The 22,332-nt window shown below is 42.9% G+C and overlaps 1 protein-coding gene and 1 non-coding gene across 2 annotated transcripts in view; one reads left to right on the forward strand and one right to left on the reverse strand.

Annotated features, from left to right (window-relative positions):
* Positions 1 to 2,070: 2,070 nt before the first annotated feature.
* On the reverse strand, positions 2,071 to 2,177 carry LOC131912187 (U6 spliceosomal RNA). The gene has a single exon (XR_009379583.1). It is a non-coding gene; the product is annotated as a U6 spliceosomal RNA (small nuclear RNA).
* Positions 2,178 to 19,158: 16,981 nt separating this feature from the next.
* Positions 19,159 to 22,332, forward strand: part of LOC131911901 (protein arginine N-methyltransferase 9) — a 34,847-nt gene continuing 31,673 nt past the window's right edge. The window contains exon 1 of the mRNA XM_059264319.1: positions 19,159 to 19,474. Within this exon, the coding sequence (XP_059120302.1) occupies positions 19,286 to 19,474 (189 nt within the window). The 5' untranslated portion in view covers positions 19,159 to 19,285. The remainder of the gene's footprint in view (positions 19,475 to 22,332) is intronic.

Below are 22,332 nucleotides of genomic sequence, written 5' to 3' on the forward strand. Positions count from 1 at the left end.
TCATGATGGCTTACAACCATCTATAATGAGATATGATCCCCTCTGCTGGTGTGCAGGCATACATGCAGGCAGATTACTGTGTACATAATAAATAAATCTTAAAAAAAAAAACAGGGTTGGGGGTTTAGCTCAGTGGTAGAGAGCTTGCCTAGCAAGCTCAAGGCCCTGGGTTCGGTCCTCAGCTCTGGGGTGGGAGGAACCCTCCTTCCACATGACATATTATGCTAGTAAATCATAAGCAACATAACCCATAAGAGGCTGTGGGGAAGGGCTCCTTCCCTCTGTTTGGTGGTGGCTATGAGGTAAGCCAACATGGGTACAAACAAGAAAATCCAGGAACTATGGAGAAGGAAGCAGTCTGATGAGATGTGCTTTCTTCTTAGAGTCCTCTGCTGATGCCTCTCTGTACTCTTCAGGGCTCTCACTCCACCCAGGCAGATAAAGTGTGAGACTGGAAAAGATGGCCACACCAAGACAAGTCCCATAAGGAAGTGCACCATATGACTGTAAACTGCTAATCCTAAAGGTGGGCATACAGCAAGCCTGAGTGGCTGGAATTCTCGCTGGGTTGAAGATTCCTGGTAGAGACTCAGAGCTTCTCCTCATTGATAGAGACCATAAAGGTAGAACTCTTGATCCCAAGTGCACCAGCAGCCTAGACCACCAGCACAGGAAGATGCATGGGTTTGATATCGACCAGCCCAAAAGCCACAAAACCCACCATGCATCCTTGCTGAGAGTAGCTTGGGGAAGGAGTAGAATGCCCACTTTCACTGTTACTGCTAATATAAGCAGTGCCTATGAATCACACCTTGAGCAGTTTAGTTTGGACAGCAAACAGGTAGGGTAGTAATGTCTGTATCTGCTTGGAACATCCTGTTTGGCCAGTAAAAGACTGACGGGCCTGGCAGATGACTCAATGGCTAAGAGTGAATGCTGGAGAGATGGCTCAGTGGTTAAAAGCACTGACCGTTCTTCCAGAGGTCCCAGGTTCAATTCCCAGCACCCACATGGCAGCTCACACAACTGTCTGTAGCTCCAGTTCCAGGGGACCCGACACCCTCACACAGACATACATACAGACAAGACACCAGTGCACATAAATTAAAAGAAAAAGAGTGCATACTTTTGCAGAGGATGAATTTCAGCTTCCAGCACTGATGTCAGGTAGCTCACAACTGCCTGTAATTCCAGCTATGGAGAATCCAACTCTCACTTCTGGACTCTGAGCAACTGCCCTCGTGTGCACACACAAAGAAAATTAGAATAATAGTAATAAAATTAAAAAGGATAGGAAGTAAATCCTATGAAAGTTCAGGGCCCTACCTCTTTGATGTTTCAAGGAGTCCAGGGGCCTGAGGCACAGTCAGAAATCCTTTCTTTTCTTTCTTTTTTTTTTTTTAAGATTTTTTTTAAATTTATTATGTACACAGAGGAGGGCGCCAGATCTCATTACAGATGGCTGTGAGCCACCATGTGGTTGCTAGGAATGGAACTCAGGACCTCTGGAAGAGCAGTTGGTGCTCTTAACCTCTGAGCCATCTCTCTAGCCCCGGAAATCCTTTCTATGGAGAGCAGGTCGTAGCATCTCCCACAATACTCCACAGAGAAATACAGCATGTGACAAGCCTCCTTGGGTTCTGATGAGAACATAGACCACATTTGGGCCCATTGCACCAAGCTATGACGACCCATAATGCTCCTGCTTGAAGTGAACCCCTGGATGAGGACAAACCGCGTGTCTGGGCCAGCCCGTCCAACATCACTGGACGTGCATAAGCAGCAAAGGTGTCGCTTGGAGACCGCCAAACTGCAGAGAAAGCACTGTTGGCTGTGGAAGAAGCCCACACTGTCGCTATTCCTCATTTGAAAAGCTGCTCTTAGCTCACTGCTGGGTCCTGATAGAAGTGAAACGTCACACCTGGGGACAGTAAGTGACCAGGCAGCCTGAACCACCAAAACCCAGCTATTGTCACTAAACGGTAAAACTGGGCACACTCATCAACATTCCATTATAAAACAAGCAGCAATTAGACAATCCCAGCAGGACCAGGAAGCATTCTTTTTTATTTTAATATGGAACGCTTCATGAATTTGTGTGTTATCCTTGTGCAGGGGCCATGCTAATTTTCTCTGTATCATTCCAGTTGTAGTATATGTGCTGCTGAAGCAAACACCAGAACATGCTCTTAAAAACACAAGCAAGAAGAGTTAGTGAAAACAAGCTCTTAATCAAGAGCTTGGAACAGGGACACCTTTAATCCCAACACCTGAGGAAGGAGCCGGTTTTGTGAGACGAGACCAGAATGGATCTGAACACTGTCTGAGGCCAACCCAGGGCCCAGCTGCTGATCCTGCAAAACCCAACAACTTGGAGGTGTTGGTGAGACTACCCTGCTCAGCTGAAATCCATCTGGGAGAGGATTCAGAATCCTACAGTTTGAAGTCTGAGGAAACAAGATCAGCTGGGGAGTTGATGAATGAGCACACAAAAGAAGGCCCCACCCAGCCACCCAACCAGATCACCGGAATCGTATGTATGTACTTTACCAACTGAGAACAGGTAAGCTCCCATCTCCAGACCTACAGATCAGGTCTCTAGCCCCTAGGCCCTACCCATCGGAGTCCCAGTGACCAGACAGTTACCTTTCCCTGCTCTCCCACCAACCCCCCCTCCAAAAAAAAGAACAAAAAACAAACAAAAAAAGTAACACCTCCAAACCTAACAACCACTGAAACCATAAGCACACCCTACACCAACTGGGAACAACTGCTCCCAGAGACAGAACCCACAAACACTGCTAAGCTGCTCCTGAAGAAACAGAGCCCAACAGCACCAATTTAACCAAGAACTCCTAGTGAACCAAGACTAACAATTAGAACAAGAGAGGCACCTTCAGACACAGACACTGCCTGAGAGATGAGTAGACGCCAGTGCAAAAATACAGGCAACAACATAAAGACCTATATGACACCATCAGAACCTAGTGATTCTACACCTGCAAGACCTGAACATACCAAGGCAGAAGAAACAGAAGAAATCTCTCCTAAAAATGACGTTAAGATGATAGAGGCCCTTAAAGAAGAAATAAAAAATTCCCTTAAAGAGGAAATAAAAAATTCCCTTAAAGAGGAAATGAAAAACTCCCTTAAAGAGGAAATAAAAATTCCCTTAAAGAGATGGAAGAAAAAACAAACAAAAAATTGGAAGAACTCAAAGAGAGCCAAGAAAAAGTAATTAAACAGATGAAGGAAACAATCCAAGATCTGAAAAATGAAATTGAGACAATAAAGAAAACACAAACTGAGGGAATGCTGGAAATAGAAATCCTGACTAAATGAACAGGAACTACAGAAACAAGCATAACCAACTGAATGCAAGAGATGGAACAGAGAATCTCTGACACTGAAGACACAATAGAGAAAACAGATGTGTCAATCAAAGAAAACACTAAAACCAAAAAAGTTGTAACACAAAACGTCCAAGAAATTTGGGACACCATGAAAAGACCAAACCTAAGAATAATAGGGATAGAAGAAGTAGAAGAATACCAACTCAAAGGCACAGAAAATATATTCCACAAAATCATAGAAGAAAAATTTCCTAACCTAAAGAAAGAAATACCTATGAAGATACAAGAAGCTTACAGAATACCAAATAGGTTAGATGCAAAAAAAAATTCCCCTCACCACATAATAATCAAAACACTAAACATACAGAACAAAGAAAAAATATTAAGAGCAGCAAAGGAAAAAGACCAAGTAACATATAAAGGCAAACCCATCAGAATAACACCAGACTTCTCAATAGAGACTATGAAAGCTAGAAGGTCCTGGACAAGTGTTATACAGACAGTAAGAGACCACACATGCCAACCCAGACTATTATACCCAGCAAAACTCTCAATCACCATAGACGGAGTAAACAAAATATTCCATGATAAAACCAGATTTAATAAATACCTGTCCACAAATCCAGCCCTACAGAAAGCAATAGAAGGATAAATCCGGGGCTGGAGAGATGGCTCAGAGGTTAAGAGCACTGCTTGTTCTTCCAAAGGTCCTGAGTTCAATTCCCAGCAACCACATGGTAGCTCACAACCATCTGTAATGAGATCTGGTGCCCTCTTCTGGCTTGCAGGGATATGTGCAAACAGAACACTGTATACATAATAAATAAATAAATCTTTAAAAAAAATGTAAAATCAAATTAACATTTGCATAGCATATATTTAAAAAAAAAAAGAAGGATAAATCCAACCGAAAGAAGCTAAACACACCCATGAAAACTCAGGCAATAGATAATCCCACACCAACAAACACCAAAGAAGGACAACACAACATGACCACAAAAAAAAAAAAAAACAAACAAACCAGGAATTAACAACCACTGGTCATTAATATCCATCAATATCAATGGTCTCAACTCACCTATAAAAAGACACAGACTAACAGAATGGATAAGAAAACAGGATCCATCCATCTGCTGCATACAAGAAACACACCTTAACTTCAAAGACAGACACTACCTCAGAGTAAAGGGCTGGGAAAAGGCTTTCCAAGCAAATGGACCTAAGAAACAAGCTGGTGTAGCTATCCTAATATCTAATAAAATAGACTTCAAACTAAAATCAATCGAAATAATTCAGGAAGGACATTACATATTTATCACAGGGCAAATCTGCCAAGATGAAGTCTCAATTCTGAACATTTATGCCCCAAATACAAGGCACCCACATTCATAAAAGAAACATTACTAAAGCTTAAAATGCACATCAAACCCCACACATTAGTAGTGGGAGATTTCAACACACCACTCTCATCAAAAGACAGATCTACCAGACTGAAATTTAACAAAGAAATAAAGGACCTAACAGATGTTATGACACAAATGGACTCAATAGATATCTATAGAACATTTCATCCTAACACAAAAGATGAACCTTCTTCTCAGCACCCCAGAGAACCTTCTCAAAAATTGACCACATGCTTGGTCACAAAACAAATCTCAACAGATACAAAAAACATTGGAATAACCTCCTGTATCTTATAGGACCACCATGCCTTAAAGTTAGATTTCAACAACAACAAAAACTATAGAAAGCCTACAATCTCAACTGAAACATCAATGGGTCAAGGAAGAAATAAAGAAAGAAATTAAAGATTTCCTAGAATTCAATGAAAATGAAAGTACAACATACCCAAACTTATGGGACACTATGCAAGCAGTGCTAAGAGGAAAATACATGGCTCTAAATGCACACATAAAGAAGATGGAGAAATCTCGTACAAATGGATTAACAGCACACCTGAATGCTCTAGAACAAAAAGAAACAAACTCACCCAGGAGAAATAGGCACCAAGAAATAATAAAATTGAGGGCTGAAATCAATAAAATAGAAACCAAGAGAACAATACAAAAAAATCAATGAAACAAAGAGTTGGTTCTTTGAAAAAAATCAACAAGATAGACAAACCCCTATCCAAATTAAACAAAAGGCAAAGAGAGAGAGAGAGCATCCAAATTAACAAAATCAGAAAAGAAAAGGGAGACATAACAACAGACAACAAGGAAATCCAGAGAATCATACTTCAAAAACCTGTGCGCTACAAAAATGGAAAATCTAAAAGAAATGGACAATTTTCTGGACAGATACTACATCCCAAAATTAAATCAAGACCAGATAAACCATTTAAATAGAACAATAACCCCTAAAGAAATAGAAACAGTCATCAAAAGTCTCCCAACCAAAAAAAAAGCCCAGGACCAGATGGTTTCAGTGAAGAATTCTACCAGACTTTCAAAGAAGAACTAATAACAATACTCTTCAAATTGTTCCACACAGCCGGGTGGTGGTGGTGCACGCCTGCAATCCTAGCACTCAGGAGGCAGAGGCAGGCAGATCTCTGTGAGTTCGAGGCCAGCCTGGTCTACAGAGCTAGTCCAGGACAGGCTCCAAAGCTACAGAGAAACCCTGTCTCGAAAAACCAAAAAAAATTGTTCGACACAATAGAAACAGAAGGAACACTACCAAACTCTTTTTATGAGGCTACAATTACCCTGATACCCAAACTACACAAAGATGCAACAAAGAAAGAGAATTACAGACCAATCTCCCTCATGAACATTGATGCAAAAATACTCAACAAAATATTGGCAAACAGAATACATCAAAAAAAAATTATCCATCATGACCAAGTAGGTTTCATCCCAGGGATGCAAGGATGGTTCAACATACGAAAATCTATTAATATAATACATCATATAAACAAATTGAAAGAAAAAACCCACATGATCATCTCATTAGATGCTGAAAAAGCCTTTGACAAAATCCAACACCCCTTCATGATAAAGGTCTTAGAGAGATCAGGAATACAAGGAACATTCCTAAACATAATAAAAGCAACTTACAGCAAGCCGACAGCCAACATCAAATTAAACGGAGAGAAACTCAAAGCGATACCACTAAAATCAGGAACAAGACAAGGCTGTCCACTCTCCCCATATTTATTCAATATAGTACTAGAAGTTCTAGCTAGAGCAATAAGACAACAAAAGGATATCCAAGGGATACTAATTGGAAAGGAAGAAGTCAAACTTTCACTATTTGTAGATGATGTGATAGTATACATTAGTGACCCCAAAAATTCTACCAGGGAACTCCTACAGCTCATAAACTCCTTCAGTAATGTGGCAGGATACAAGATCAACTCAAAAAAATCAATAGCCCTCCTATACACAAATGACAAAAGGGCTGAGAAAGAAGTCAGAGAAACATCACCCTTTACAATAGCCACAAAAAATATAAAATACTTTGGGATAACACTAACTAAACAAGTGAAGGACCTTTTTGATAAGAACTTTAAATCTCTAAAGAAAGAAATTGAAGAAGATATCAGAAAATGGAAGGATCTCCCATGCTCATGGATAGGTAGGATTAACATAGTAAAAATGACAATCTTATCAAAAACAATCTACAGATTCAATGCAATCCCCATCAAAATCCCAACACAATTCTTCACAAACTTGGAAAGAAAAATACTCAACTTCATATGGAAAAACAAAAGACCCAGGATAGCTAAAAGAATCCTGTATGATAAAGCAACCTCTGGAGGAATCACCATCCCTGACTCAAGCTCTACTATAGAGCTATAGTAATAAAAACAGCTTGTTACTGGCATAAAAACTGACATACAGACCAATGGAATCCAATTGAAGACCCTGACATTAATCCACGCACATATGAACACCTGATTTTTGACAGAGAAGCCAAAACTATACAATGGAAAAAAGAAAGTATCTTCAACAAATGGTGCTGGCATAACTGGATGTCAATATGTAAAAGATTACAAATAGATCCATAACTGTCACCATGCACAAAACTCAAGTACCATTTGCTTTTGGATACCATCTTCCAAGGACTCCAATTTGCAGTAAGGCTTGTTAAGGAAGGGAATGGCTCAGTTGCCTTTAGCCTACTAACTATGGGTGGGTTAGGACTTCTGTTGGTCTTTTCTGTGTTGAACACACAGATTGCAAGCCCAGTGCCACTTTGAGATCTTTGGCAGCAGTTAACTCTGCAGCTCACCCACGATTGAGCCTGTATGATAATGAGTATTCAGAGATGGGTAATACCTGGGGGGGGGGCGCTCACCAACCTAAGACAGAGCGCCTGTGTAGCCTGGGCAGGCATCTCCATGATGGGTAAGGTGACCTGCTGACATCCCACGCAACCTAAGTCAGAAGCTCATTTATTAGTAAAAGGGGGGACCTGTAGGACCCTGGCCCCCGTTTTGGGTAACTTGCCTTGCTTGCTGACCTTGACCTTGATATCCTCCCTATGCTAATTCCCTTCTGGGTTCCACCCTCCTGAATGCTTAAGGGAAGTTCCTTGTCTGCATAATGGGCGTTAACACCTTAGATGCAAGATTGTAAAACATAGGTATCGAGCTTCTGCCCTCCGGGGTTCTCCCATTGTGCTGTAAGCCTGTATTTAAGACCTCCTCCCTCCTTCAATAAATGGCATTGGGCATTAAAAAAAAAAAAAGAAAGAAAGAAAGAAAGCCGAGCAAGCCATAGGAAGAAGACAAAAAAAAAAAATAAAACAAACAAACAAACAAACAAATGTAGCATGAATCTTAGAGAGTCTTATTAATAAAATCAAACCCGAGGCAAGTTATTGGGGTCAATGCTGGTAGATCAGAGAAACAGAACAAGCCACAGCTATCTCACCTTGCCAATTCCTCAGCTGGTCCTGTTTCCTCAGACTGGAAGCCTGAGTCCTCATCCAGAATGAATCTCAGCTGAACTGTGTTGCTCCAAAGCCTGAAAGTTTAACCAGCCAAATGCTTCTAGTTCCTGGTCCTCACGCCTTATATATCTTTCTGCCTTCTACCACCACTCCCTGGGATTAAAGGCTCACTCCCTGGGATTACAGTTGTGAGTCACCATGCCTGGCTCTTTCCAATGTGGCCTTGAACTCACAGAGATCCCAGATGGATTTCTGCCTCTGGAATGCTAGGATTAAAGGCGTGTGCTACCACTGCCTAACTTCTATGTTTAATATTGTGGCTGCTTTGTCTCTGACCCCAGATAAGTTTATTAGCATGCACAATATTTGGGGGAATACAATACCACAAACAAACAAACAAACAAGCAAACAAAAAACCCTGATGGATCCTCCCAGCATTCTCTTCCTGGAGTCCAGGAAGCCATGCTAACAGAACAGGTGGTTCCACACTGAAAGTAGCCAAGCCCTGACATTTCCTTCACATAATATAAAGAAAAGAATTTTTATTTTATTTTTTATGTGTGTGGGTGCGTTGTCTGCAGGAATGTATGTGCCTGCTGCCCATGGAGGACAGAAGAGGGCATCAGATTCCCTGAAACTGGAGTTAGGAATGGATGTGAGCTGCCATGTGGTGACTGGGAGCAAACCCAGGTCCTCTGGAAAAGCAGTCAGTGTTAACTACCATCTCCCCAGCCCTGGAGGAAAGAACTTAAAGACCAGGAAGAGAGGGGCACGGGAGTGGATTTTTCATGTGTTGCTAACCTAGGCGTCAAGTTCTGCCTTTATTTCTCCAAATGGGGCCCGAGAAAAGCATTGGTAAAAGAAGTGCTGTGGCCTTCACACTGCTTTAGAGGCCATTTCCTGTGATTGTGGCTGCTACTGGAGAGCAGTGTAATGAGTTTAGGCTCTCTAATCAATGAAGGCGGGAGGACAGAGACAGAAAAAACCAACGAGCGAGCGAAACTTCATGGCCCAGAGTATCTCGAGGGAAAGTGGTTACAGTTGTATAGGGCAGCAGGTCTGATACAAAATGACCCAACTTCAGGATGGAAACTAATCAAAGGATGCCATTGGCTGGCAAGGGCTGTGAAGGGCATGAGATATGATTCTGTGTGTGTTGTGCCCAGATCGCAACCCCTAGAGAGACCACCAAGGACGAGCAGGCTGGAATGCAAAAGCAAGGTTTAATTTCGGGAAATGCAATACAAGCCTAGGCAGGGACTTTGTCCAACAGATCCAATGCAGTGGAGGCTGGAGGAAGTGCCCACCTATCTGAAAGCCCAGTTTTTAAAGGAAAAAATCACAAGGTTACATCATTTAGGGGTGCTAGTACGGGTACAATTCTGATTGGCTTGTGTCTAGGAATTCCAGAAATCACAATTCAATTTTCCTTCTAAGGAGGTAGTTGCCCGCCACCATTTCTCATTGGCTGCCCCCAGATGGGGGCATCTGGTGATTACACAGTCACTCTGGAAACTAGGATTGGGACATTCTATGGTCAAGTAGTTGCCTAGGGGGCCAGGGAGAGGACATTCCATAGTCTGGCAGCCATTACCTCCTGACTACCTTGTGACTCTGTACTTTTACACTTCCTGGTTTCTGGAATCTGAACTGACTGGTTTCAGTAACTTCTGGCCTGTTCCAGTAACTTATGGCCTGTAGCTAAAAAGGAGCAGTCTTAGGCCTTTAGTTTTGGGGTGAAAGCATTTTGGTCTTATTTTGGTTCCACATGTGCAAGGTGCTGTACTTTGAGTGATGAATGTCTCCCAAAGGCCCATATGTTGAAAGGCTTGGTCTCTAGGATGGTGCTACTGGGCAGTGGTGGTAGGTCCTGAGGACCCCAGGGGCCTGCTCTCAAATGGGCCCCTTCCTGTTATTTGCTTCTTGGCCATGGGATCAGCTGTTTTCTGTGCCCTGTGCATCCTACTGTGGTTTTAACAACAGTGCCAGAGGCCTCAGAATCTATGGGTCCACTCCATCAGCCTTGTCATTTGTGAGCTAAGATATGCCCTTTCTCCTTATTAGTTAGTTATCTGGGGATTTGTTATAGTGACAGGAGACTGACCGACACTTAACCTAGCAAGTTAGCCTCCTACAATTCATAGGTGTTAGCAGAGGACATGAAACACAGGCCGCGTTTACTCATAAGACAGCAGTCAGAATGAACAGGAGCAGGCTTGCATTAGTGCCCCTTGTCTTTCAAGTCCCAAAGGCCGTGTGAAGAGGCCACTTGTATGCTTCAGGTACAGTGGGCATAGCTGAGAAACTCCAAGCTTAGAACGTCCAGTCTTTTCTGGTGAACCACGAGCTAACCTGACCAAGCATGTCCTGGAGGGAGACATTGTCTTCTCTTACAGCTTAGGAAAATCTGTGCTCCCTGCCTGAGGCTGTCTATAAACACCCCTGAAAAAATACTCTAGAATAAAAGCTGATAGAACCCAGGTAACATTGTCCTGGGAATTGCCTCTCAATAAGAATTAAACTAGCCTAACTGGACGTATAACCCAAGTAGTAAAACTAGGACTAAAACTAACTGTAAATCATTTTCAACAGTAATTATACCCACATCCCAGTGTTACACCAATATCTGTCCCTAACCCTAACCACATGAACTTTAAATTTAATGTTCACATGGCTCCATTTTAAGTTTGTATCTAACCCTATTTCTAACACCAACTCTAAGTTTACTCTAAGTCTAAAACTCACCATAACTAAAATCCTAGCAACTAATACTAAAGAAACAAGTTAAAAAAAAGAATTAAACTCAAAAAACAGACTTACTTGCTTCTTCTCTCCCTGCCCCTCCATCTCTGTCACACACACACACAGAGAGAGAGAGAGAGAGAGAGAGAGAGAGAGAGAGAGAGAGAGAGAGAGAGAGAGAGAGGAGAGAGAGAGAGAGAGAGAGAGAGAGAGAGAGAGAGAGAGAGAGAGAGAGAGAGAGAGAGAGAGAGAGAGAGAGAGAGAGAGAGAGAGAGAGAGTACAGTGGGTGGATAGAAAACCAACTCAAGTCAATCTGGCAAAGTTGCTTGCTTGCTCTCCACTCCCCAAGACAGCACATAAACAAAGAGTCATTTTAATAAAAGTGAGGCTGTATAACTTTAAAGAAGAGTTGAGAGATAGTATCAAAGGTCTGTACCCCTCAGGCTCGTCAAGGAAACTATTAATAGAGTAAAGAGAAATAGTCACACTTCTTGTTACTGTCCAACAACTGTTTTTGAATGTATACTAATTGCCCCACAATCTGAAACATGATTTCTGACTATTTCATTCAGGATTCCAGCTAAAAACACATGATAAATTAAATCAACTGAATAGAGGAGAGTTCCGTGGAGGGAGTATTTACAAAGGCGTCAGCAAGGAACACAGAAGCCGTTTGAGACAGTTGTGCAACGTGTCACTAGAATGTGGAGTTAGACAGGTTGTGTGCAAGGCCATCTGAAGACAGGCTGTATGCAAGGCCATCTGAAGGCAGGCAGTGTACAAGGCCATCTGAAGACAGGCTGTGTGCAAGGCCATCTGAAGACAGACTGTGTGCAAGGCCATCTGAAGACAGGCTGTGTGCAAGGCCATCTGAAGGCAGACTGTGTGCAAGGCCATCTGAAGACAGGCTGTGTGCAAGGCCATCTGAAGACAGACTGTGTGCAAGGCCATCTGAAGACAGGCCGTGTGCAAGGCCATCTGAAGGCAGACTGTGTGCAAGGCCACCTGAAGACAGACTGTGTGCAAGGCCATCTGAAGACAGGCCGTGTGCAAGGCCATCTGAACAGAGAGTGTTGACCTGTGCCCAGACACACCCACCAGTGGAGTGGTGTTTTCCACCCATTCTTGCTCTCTGCTGGTGAGATCTAGTAGAATCCAGAGGACAAGGGAACCTGCTGATGGGCCTGGAGCATGGGAGAGAAGAGGAGGGGTGGGCTTGGCATGTCTGTTTCATTGATTCTTTGTATTGTTCTCTTGGTTTCTATTTTATTGATTACAGCCCTCAATTTTATTATTTCCTGGTGTTTATTCCTCCTGGGTGAGTTTGTTTCTTTTTGTTCTAGAGCTTTCAGTTGTGCTGTTAAGTCACTAGTGTGAAATTTCTCCAACTTTTTTATGTGTACATTTAGTGCTATGAATTTTCCTCTTAGCACTGCTTTCATAATATCCCATAAGTTTGGGTATGTTGTACTTTCATTTTCATTGAATTCTAGGAAATCTTTAATTTCTTTCTTTATTTCTTCCTTGACCCATTGATGTTTCAGTTGAGATTGTAGGCTTTCTATAGTTTTTGTTGTTGTTGAAATCTAACTTTAAGGCATGGTGGTCCTATAAGATACAGGAGGTTATTCCAATGTTTTTTGTATCTGTTGAGATTTGTTTTGTGACCAAGCATGTGGTCAATTTTTGAGAAGGTTCTCTGGGGTGCTGAGAAGAAGGTTCATCTTTTGTGTTAGGATGAAATGTTCTATAGATATCTATTGAGTCCATTTGCGTCATAACATCTGTTAGGTCCTTTATTTCTTTGTTAAATTTCAGTCTGGTAGATCTGTCTTTTGATGAGAGTGGTGTGTTGAAATCTCCCACTACTAATGTGTGGGGTTTGATGTGCATTTTAAGCTTTAGTAATGTTTCTTTTATAAATATGGGTGCCTTTGTATTTGGGGCATAAATGTTCAGAATTGAGACTTCATCTTGGTGGATTTTCCCTGTGACAAATATGTAATGTCCTTCCTGATCTCTTTCAATTTATTTTAGTTTGAAGTCTGTTTTATTAGATATTAGGATAGCTACACCAGCTTGCTTCTTAAGTCCATTTGATTGGAAAGCCTTTTCCCAGCCCTTTGCTCTGAGGTAGTGTCTGTCTTTGAAGTTTAGGTGTGTTTCTTGCATGCAGCAGAAGGATGGATCCTATTTTCGTATCCATTCTGTCAGCCTGTGTCTTTGAGTTGGTATTCTTCTCCTTCTTCTATCCCTATTATTCTTAAGTTTGATCTTTTCATCCAAATTTTCTGGATGTTTTGTGTTACGACTTTTTTGGTTTTAATGTTTTCTTTGACTGACACATCTATTTTCTCATTGTGTCTTTAACTTCAGAGATTCTTTGTTCCATCTCTTGCATTCTATTGGTTATGCTTGCATCTATAGTTAGTTCCTGTTCATTCAGTCAGGATTTTTATTTCCAGCATTCCCTCAGTTTGTGTCTTTTTTTTGTTTTGTTTTGTTTTGTTTTGTTTTTTTGAGACAGGGTTTCCTTGTTTCACTATGTAGCTTTGCGCCTTTCCTGGAACTCACTTGGTAGCCCAGGCTGGCCTCAACACATGGAGATCCGCTTGGCTCTGCCTCCCGAGTGCTGGGATTAAAGGTGTGTGCCACCACCGCCCAGCTAGTTTGTGTCGTCTTTATTGTTTCGATTTCAATTTTCAAATCTTGAACTGTTTCCTCCATCTGTTTAATTGCTTTTTCTTGTCTTTCTTTGATTTCTTCTAATTTTTTTGTTTGTTTTTCCTTCCATTTCTTTAAGGGAATTTTTCATTTCCTCTTTAAAGGCCTCTATCATGTTCTTAACGTCATTTTTAGGATTGATTTCTTCTGCTTCTTTTGCATTGGTATGTTCAGGTCTTGCAGGTTCTTATGGTGTCTGTCAAATAGGTCTTTATGTTGTTGCCTGTATTTTTGCACTGGAATCTACTCATGTCTCCTTTGCTCAGTGCAGGTGGTATCTGTGTCTGAGGGTACCTCTCTTGTTCCAATTGATAGTCTTGGTCCACTGGGAGTTCTTGGTCGAATCAGTGCTGATGGGCTCTGTTTCTTTGGGAGCAGCTTAGTCCAATTGGTGCTAGTGGGTTCTGACTCAGAGAGCAGAGCCTCCTGAGTGCACTGTTATACTCAGCTCTATTGTGGTTTCTTATGACAACCAGGCCTTACACTTTGTCAGTTGTATTTTTGCAAAAGACCTCCTACAGTGTCTGTAAACTATATTACATAAAGAAGCACAAATGATCTGTGCTAAACCTAGTTTACTTACATCTTGTTTTAGTGAGATCTGGTAGCTCATGGTTATCTGAGGTATTTTAGAAGAGGCAGGAAGACTATCATTCTCCTTTTTACCGTAGTCTATGGTGGTATTGTGTTCCCCGAAATATTGTGCACCCTAATAAACTTATCTGGGGTCAGAGACAGAACAGCCACAATATTAAACATAGAGGATAGGCAGTGGTAGCACACGCCTTTAATCCTAGCATTCCAGAGGCAGAAATCCATGTGTTCAAGGATATAGCCAAGCATGGTGACTCATGCCTTTAATCCCAGAAAGCGAGCCTTTAATCCCAGGGAGTGATGGTAGAAAGCAGAAAGGTATATAAGGCGTGAGGACCAGAAACTAGAAGCTTTTTAGCTGGTTAAGCTTTCAGGCTTTGGAGCAGCAGTTCAGCTGAGACTCATTCTGGATGAGGACTCAGAGTCTTCCAGTCTGAGGAAACAGGATCAGCTGAGGAACTGGCGAGGTGAGGTAGCTGTGACTTGTTCTGTCTCTCTGATCTTCCAGCATTCACCACAATAACTGGTACCAGGTTTGATTTTATTAATAAGACCTGTTAAGATTCATGCTACAAGATTGTAAAACATCTGTAGCGAACTTCTGCCTTCCAGGGTTCTCCCATTGTGCTGTAAGCTTGTATTTAAGACCTCCTCCCTCCAATAAACAGCATTCAGCATTGAAAAAAAATTCAAAAAAAAAAAAAGAGTAAGAGGTAGACAATGGTAGGCCTGAGCTAATGGCCGAGCAGTTTAAGAAAAAAAAAAAAAAAAGATTCATGCTACAGTAGTCACCGTCCATAGGTTAATCTTAGAGGTGATGAGAAAAATAACCACACCCAGCTTCTTTAATTATTTTCTTGTTCTTTCTACACTTCTTGCCTAGTGTCTTCTCCATCTCTCTCCTTTAAAAGATTTCAATTATTTTTAGATTTATTTATTTGTGTATTTTATGTATATGAGTGCTCTATTTGCATGTATGCCTGCATGACAGCAGAGGCCATCAGATCCTGCAATAAATAGTTGTCAGCCACCATGTGGTTGCTAGGAATCAAACTCAGGTTCTCAGGAAGCGCAGCCAGTGCTCTTAACCACTGAGCCATCTCTAGCCCAGAAGTTGTTTTTGTTTTTTTATTATTTTTAATTACATGTATTATGAATTATGTTCTTGGAGGCAAAGTCAGATCCCCCAGAACCAGAGTTACAGAAGTTTGTAAACCATCTGACGTGAATGCTGGAAACTGAACTTGTCTGCTAGAAGAGCAGTACATTCTCTAAACCACTGAACCATGGCTCCAGCCCCACCCTCCAACTCTTACCAACACTGACTTGATGAAGATCTAACTGGCACACTTTGCTGGACATATTAGGAATTCTACAGTAGAGAACAGGCACTGGACCATTCATTTCCTGCAGAAATTTTAGTTCTCTATGGTTTGTCCTTTCCCTCCTGTTACTTTCAAGGAATCATGTAGCTTCTAAGTTTCTTTCATGTACTGTTGTTGGTTGTTTTTACTCTTTTTTTTTCTCTTTGGGAGGCCCACCACCTAGCTCCCAAATAAATACACAGGGGATTATTCTTTCTTATGAATGCCAGGCCTTAGCTTGGCTTATTTCTAGGCAGCTTTTCTTAAGTTAATCCATCTACCCTTTGTCTCTGGGCTTTACCTTTCTGTTTCTATATATCTTTTCTTTCCTTCTGATTCCATGTCTCGCTGTGTGGCTGGCCTCTTCTTTTTCTCATTCCTTGATCTTTTCACTTCCCAGATTTCTCCTCCTATTTATTCTCTGCCTGGCAGCCCTACCTATCCTTTCTCCTGCCTAGCTATTGGCCATTCAACACTTTAATAGACCAATCAGGTGTTTTAGACAGTCAAAGTAACACAGTTTCATGGAATTAGACAATGCAACATAAAAGAATGCAACACATCTTTGCATTATTAAACAAATGTTTTATAACATAAACATATGTAACACATCTTCAACTAATATTCTAGAACAATGTAGTCTAGTTGTTTTAGGTACTTGGGTCAGGCCAAGGCACCGAGCAGATTAAAAAAAAAAAAAGACCAAAAGAGAAGTTACCCTGTGGAAGGGGAAATCATGCCCATAGTAGAAGATAACTTACAAAATGAAATAATTCAGGTGAAGCAGAAACTCATGTGGTGATCCGAATGATCTTTCCTGTATTAGTTACTTTTCTTGTTGCTATGGAGATACCTGACAAGTATCTTATGGGAAGAAGGTTTTATTTCTGCTCACAGTTTTAGGGAACACAACCCTCCATAGCCAGGAAGGCCTGGTGGCAAGAACCAGAGGCAGCTGATCTCGTGTCAAGAAGGGAGAGGTGGGCTAGCCTATTAAACCCTAAGGGTGGACTTCAGTGACCCATCTTCCCGGAGAGTGCCACCAGCCAGGGACTAAGTGTCAAACAAACACCAGTCTTTGTCTCAGTTTCTTTTCCTGTTGCTGTGACTGTTAAGCCTACTACCACAGTTTAAAGCCAAATTTGAAGCAAGCTTTAATTAAATACTGGTCAAGTGGCCAGGTTCATAACCCCTGTCCCAGGAAATGACCCAGAATCACAGTTTGTAATGGTTTAAGAAGGAAAATCCATAATTCATTGCACTTCCCATCAAGTCCACTCAGGGGCAAGCACACATCCTGACATACCTCCAGCCTGTGAGCCTCCTGCCCACATGTGATCAAGCATATCCAGTGCAGATGGGTCAGATAAACTTGTTTAGGGGAGTGAAAACATGTGGCTTGTTATCGCCCATAAACAATAGCCTCCAGCCTTTCACGAACTATCTGTCCTTGGCTAGGGGCTTGCATATCAGAGGCATTTTTGTTTCATGGATCTCTTAGGCATGGTAATTGTTGCTGCACATGCACAGTTCAGGAGTTAAGCAAAGGGTCTTGCGTCTTACATCATCAGTGTACGCTGGTGACTACGTGCTTGCGGAGTGGTCACGCAGTGATCACGGAGTCAGCGCATGCGTGGTGTAGCTCTGTAGGCCCACTGTAGGCCCACTTGTGCCTTAAAGAGCCGTGACTCAGACCCCACCCTCTCTCTTTCTGTTCTGTCTCTTCCCCCCACCATCTTTCCCTCTCTCTGCACGTGCTCCTTTCCCAGGCTTCTTCCTAATAAAGCTCTACTACTAAATAGTCGTGGCCATTGCTTGTGACTTCCACTGGTAACCAGTGCCACCACCATCGCCATTTATCATTCTTTCAGTAATTAAAATGTAACTTTGGCTGTCAGATGATAAAAGGCTCCGACAAAAGGAATTTAAGAGAGAAAGAGATTGCAGGGAAGCCAGGGCACCAGCAGCATGCAGTAGCTGGTCATAGCATTGTCACATTCAGGAAGCAGGGAGTGGTGAATGCACACTGTGGCTCGGATTCCTGTCTCCACTTACACAGTCCAGATTCTCAGCCAGTCAATGGTGTTACCCACAGTGGGTAAGTCTCCCTACCTCAATTAAAGCAGTTGAGATAATCACCCACAGATATGACCAGAGGCGAGTCTGCCAGGTGATTCTAGATTCTGTTAGTTTGAAAATCAACACTAACCAGCATATCTCCATTCCAAGTCTCTGGAAAGAAGGAATGAGATCTCTCTCTCTACTAAGCCACAGCCTATCACCTCTGACTTTTATACCATGCAAATGACATCATACATATTAGATGTTTACAGTTATTACAGGTATAATAACTTTTTTAAAAGTTTAGATGATTTCTAAATGTTTCTAGATGATGAATTACATTAACTATGTACGTCTAAGTAAAATGCTTTTGTAGATTATTTCATTGTATAGTTAGAGAAAACTTATGACTTAAGCCAGGAAGAGAGCTTTATTGGGTCTTTCTGAATGTCTTAAGGAAGGTTACTAGATGAATAAGAAGGAGAAAAGCATGGACTGGAACAAGACCATTCCCCCAAGTCTATCGGTCTTTATGTTCTACTCAGTCCTATTAGGTGTAGAGGCCTTCCTCTGTGTTTCCACCTTCTTAGAGAAATATTCTATAGTTAAGTCCTACATTCTTAGGGTGCACATAGGTAGGTGCTTAAAAGAGTGGGGCAGAGAATGTCACAAGAGAAAGCAGAAAGTCACACAAAGGTTGACTTTAGAGAGCCGGAGAATTTTAGTTTGATGCCCAAAATGCTCTATCCTCCATTTCCTGTTAGCCACTTGACACACTACCAATCTCTTGAAAATGAGGACAAAAACAGCGTATGCTATCAATTCCTATATATCGTTTAAAGCTTTCGGATTAACATCTTAGAGGCCACATGTGACCCAAGTCTTCTGTATGAATGAAACAGGTCATCAGGAAACTCGGATTCGGCTACATCCATCCCACGAACTTGTGCGACCTTGAAGCAGTTCTCAGAGACTGCCTTTTTCTTCTTTATGGAGTGTAATCCAAAGTGTCGTCTCACGGGGTTTTGTGAGAATACTTAACGTTAAGAGGGCACACCGTGACCAACTTTACGGTGCTTTTATTTCGTTTTGCAATATTGAGACTGGCGCCCTGAGCTCCGAGCACCGCACACGGCCGAGGCAAGCAGGGTCTGGCGCAGCAGACGCCGCCGCCGCAGCAGCAGCAGCAGCAGCACACTCCAGGAGGTGGGAGAGAGGACGAACCCGTCGGTTTCAGCCCGCCCTATCAACCTGACCGCAAGGCCAAGACTCTCACAGCTCACGGTCTCCAGGGCGCTGGGGTGGGGTGGGGTGGGGCTTCCCCCGGGCGAGCGCGCCGGCGTGGCGTCATCACTGCGCGCCGCCTCGCGTTGCGTGCGCAGCTCCGCCTGAGCCTGAGAAGGCGGAGCTCCCTTCTGTGTAGGGCGGAGCGCGCTTTCCTCCTGCCCTCCTGGGGCTGCCTTGGGTCCCAGGGAAGTGAGACGTCGAGGGTCTCTGTTCCCGGAGGAGGGTGTCTTCCTCGAGGGCTTCCGAGCGGAGACTCAGCCATGCCGAACTCGAGGCCCAGACCCCGCCGCGGCGCCGGGGGTGGCGCAGGGGCGGCCGGCCGGGACCGGCTGGTGGCGCGGTCCTTGCAGAGCGCTGAGCACTGTCTGGGCGCCCAGGACTTCGGCACTGCCTATGCCCATTACCTGCTGGTGCTCAGCCTGGCGCCGGAGCTCAAAGACGACGTGAAGGTGAGGCCTTCCTTCCCGGAGTGCCTGTCAAACCTTGCGATCTTAACAGTGACAACAGGGTGGTGTGTGTGTGTGTGTGTGTGTGTGTGTGTGTGTGTGTCAGAGACTAAGAAACTTCAAGCATCTGACTACTATGGGAGTCGATTCCCTACTCTGTGTGTGTGTGTGTGTGTGTGTGTGTGTGTGTGTGTGTGAGAGAGAGACTAAGAAACTTCAAGCATCTGACTACTATGGGAGTCGATTCCCTACTGTGTGTGTGTGTGTGTGTGTGTGTGTGTGTGTGTGTGTCAGAGACTAAGAAACTTCAAGCATCTGACTACTATGGGAGTCGATTCCCTACTGGGCTCTCCTGCAGCCAGGTTTTAGTAACAAGTCAAAAGTCGTCTCACATCTGTTTCAGAATTTCTGCCTCACTTAAGGTTCCAAAGGCTCTTTAAATGCTAATAAGACTGGATAGTTCTTTCTCTCTTCCAGTATCTAATCTAATTAGCCCTGCCTTGGAGGCTTTGCATTATCCTGTGTAGAAGGAATACTGTTCGTCCTGGAGTTGGATAAATTGTGCAATCCTAAAGGACTCTTTATTTGAGGATCCGTCTTATGTGCAACAGTTACCCTGTTGAACTACTGTACATTTTCATGTATTAGAATCTCAGTGTCAAAAAGCAATGTAATTGCACATTCAGTTTAAGCTGTGGACGATCTTGCTTAGTTTAGCCCAGAATTTCTCAACCTGACACTGTTGACATTTTGCACAAGACAGTCCTGTGTCTTCCTTCATGTTTAGCAGCATGGTCTGTCCTCTGCCCACTAGATGTCAGTAGCATTAGGCTTTTGTAATTCACAGAAATTTCAGGACCTGTTGGTTTACCTCAGAATATGATAGCATTCTGGGTAGTTTGCTCCTGTGTATAGACAGCAGTAGAATCAACACATTTTTTTTCCTTTGTGCAGTTTTAGCTGCTGCTTCTGTGAATGAACAAGATAAATAGTGGATGTTGAAAGTACACATAAAATTTGGCTGCGAGTGTAGATCATTGGAGGAGTGCTTGTGTTGGTAAAATTCTTATCCAGGGGAAGACATAAGCCATATCTGCCCTTCTCCCTAAGATCCCAACAACAAACCGAGGTCTCTGGGGAACTAGTGAGTTCATTGGACTTACTTACAGAGCATAGATGAGGGGTTACTTATTGGACGTGGGTGCTCCCCTCACAAAAGGCTACACTGGAAATCCTTTACCCAGCAGGGATGATAGCCTTCTCATAGCTCATTGCTGGACTCCCCGCCACCTTCCACTGTCTTCCTTGGTTTATACACTCTATACCAGAGGTTCTCAACCTATGGGTTGTGGTCCCTTTGGGGTTCAAATGACCCCTTCGTAAGGGTCACAGATCAGATATCTGCATATCAGATAATTTACATTATGATTCATAGCAATAGCAAAAGTAGTTATGAAGTAGCAACAAAAATAATTGTATGGTTGGGGTCATCACAACATGAGGACCTGTATTAAAGGGTTGCAGCACTAGGAAAGTTGAGAACTATAGCTCTAGACTCTACTTGAAGCCATGCAGTTAGAGCAGTGTCGCATACAACAGGTGGTATGAACCGCAGGATACTCAGTGAGGGTCTCATGACCCAGCCCGCCTTTCTAGGAGAGATGTAAACAGTCAACAAGTCCGTCTGGTGGGATCTTTGCAAGCGGACACAGCTAAACTCCCCTCCAAGATGGCAGTTGTTTGGCTTGGAGGATAGGCCTGTACAACAGCTTGCCATGAATGGCCCTGAGTGTGATGCTCTGGGTTGCACTCCCAGCACAGAAAAAAATAAATGTAAAATTTGACTGTATGGCTGGAGACATAGCTCAGTTGGTGGATTTGTGCTCAGCACCTTTGAGGTCTAAACCTAGTGCAGCAGCACACATCTGTAATCCCAGCACTTGGGAGGTAGAGGCAGGAGAATCAGAAGTTCCAGGTTAGCTTCAACTACATGAATGAGTTTGAGGTTGTGTGTGACCCATCCTCATTTTCTATTAAAAACAAACTGGTGATGGCCAACACTCAGTAGGACTCAGACGCTGTGTTAGGATGAGGTGTTTAGTTTTAATTGGACATGTTCATTAGGTGAGCCAAAGGGGGCTTTTGATTGCTGGACTTCAATACTTTGATAGCTGGACCTTGACAGTCAGCCTCAGGAGGAGGAAGTGGCCAAATAAGGGAACAGACCTTGGTGACTAGTTTCAGGAATGTGATCTAACAGTTTTGAGCAAGGCAGAGGGAACGGGGAGAAGGGCAAGGCCTGCCAGAGCCATGCCTGCTATGCTCAGGCTGGCTAGAGTCTCTTCATGCAGGTGTCTGAGGAGACCAGAAGAGCACATTGGATTCCTTGGAACTGGAGTTATAGCCGGTTGTGAGCTACTATCTGGGTGCTGGGGAACTGATCCTGGGTCTTCTGCAAGAGTAGCAAGTACTCTTCTTTTTTTTTTTTCTTTTCCTTTTTGAGACAAGGTTTCTCTGTGTAGCTTTGGCTGTCCTTGAACTTGCTTTGTAGACCAGGCTGGCCTTGAACTGAGAGATCTGCCTGCCTCTGCCTCCCCAGTGAGTGCTGGGATTAAAGGTGTGCACCACCACCACCTAGCACAGCAAGTGCTCTTAACTACTGAACCATTTCTGGAGCTCCTTAGCTGTTTTATTTATTTACTTATTTTTGTTGTTACCAGGGACCAAACCCAGGGCCTTAAGCATCCTAGGAAAGAGTACTCAACCACTGAGTAATCTGTTAACCTAGAGAACTCTTGGTCCATTCATATTTCTAGATATCTAGAATATCTATCATATATATAATAGAATCTCCTTCATTA

Source organism: Peromyscus eremicus, chromosome 5, assembly GCF_949786415.1.
Source record: "Peromyscus eremicus chromosome 5, PerEre_H2_v1, whole genome shotgun sequence".
Classification (NCBI taxonomy): Eukaryota; Metazoa; Chordata; class Mammalia; order Rodentia; family Cricetidae; genus Peromyscus; species Peromyscus eremicus.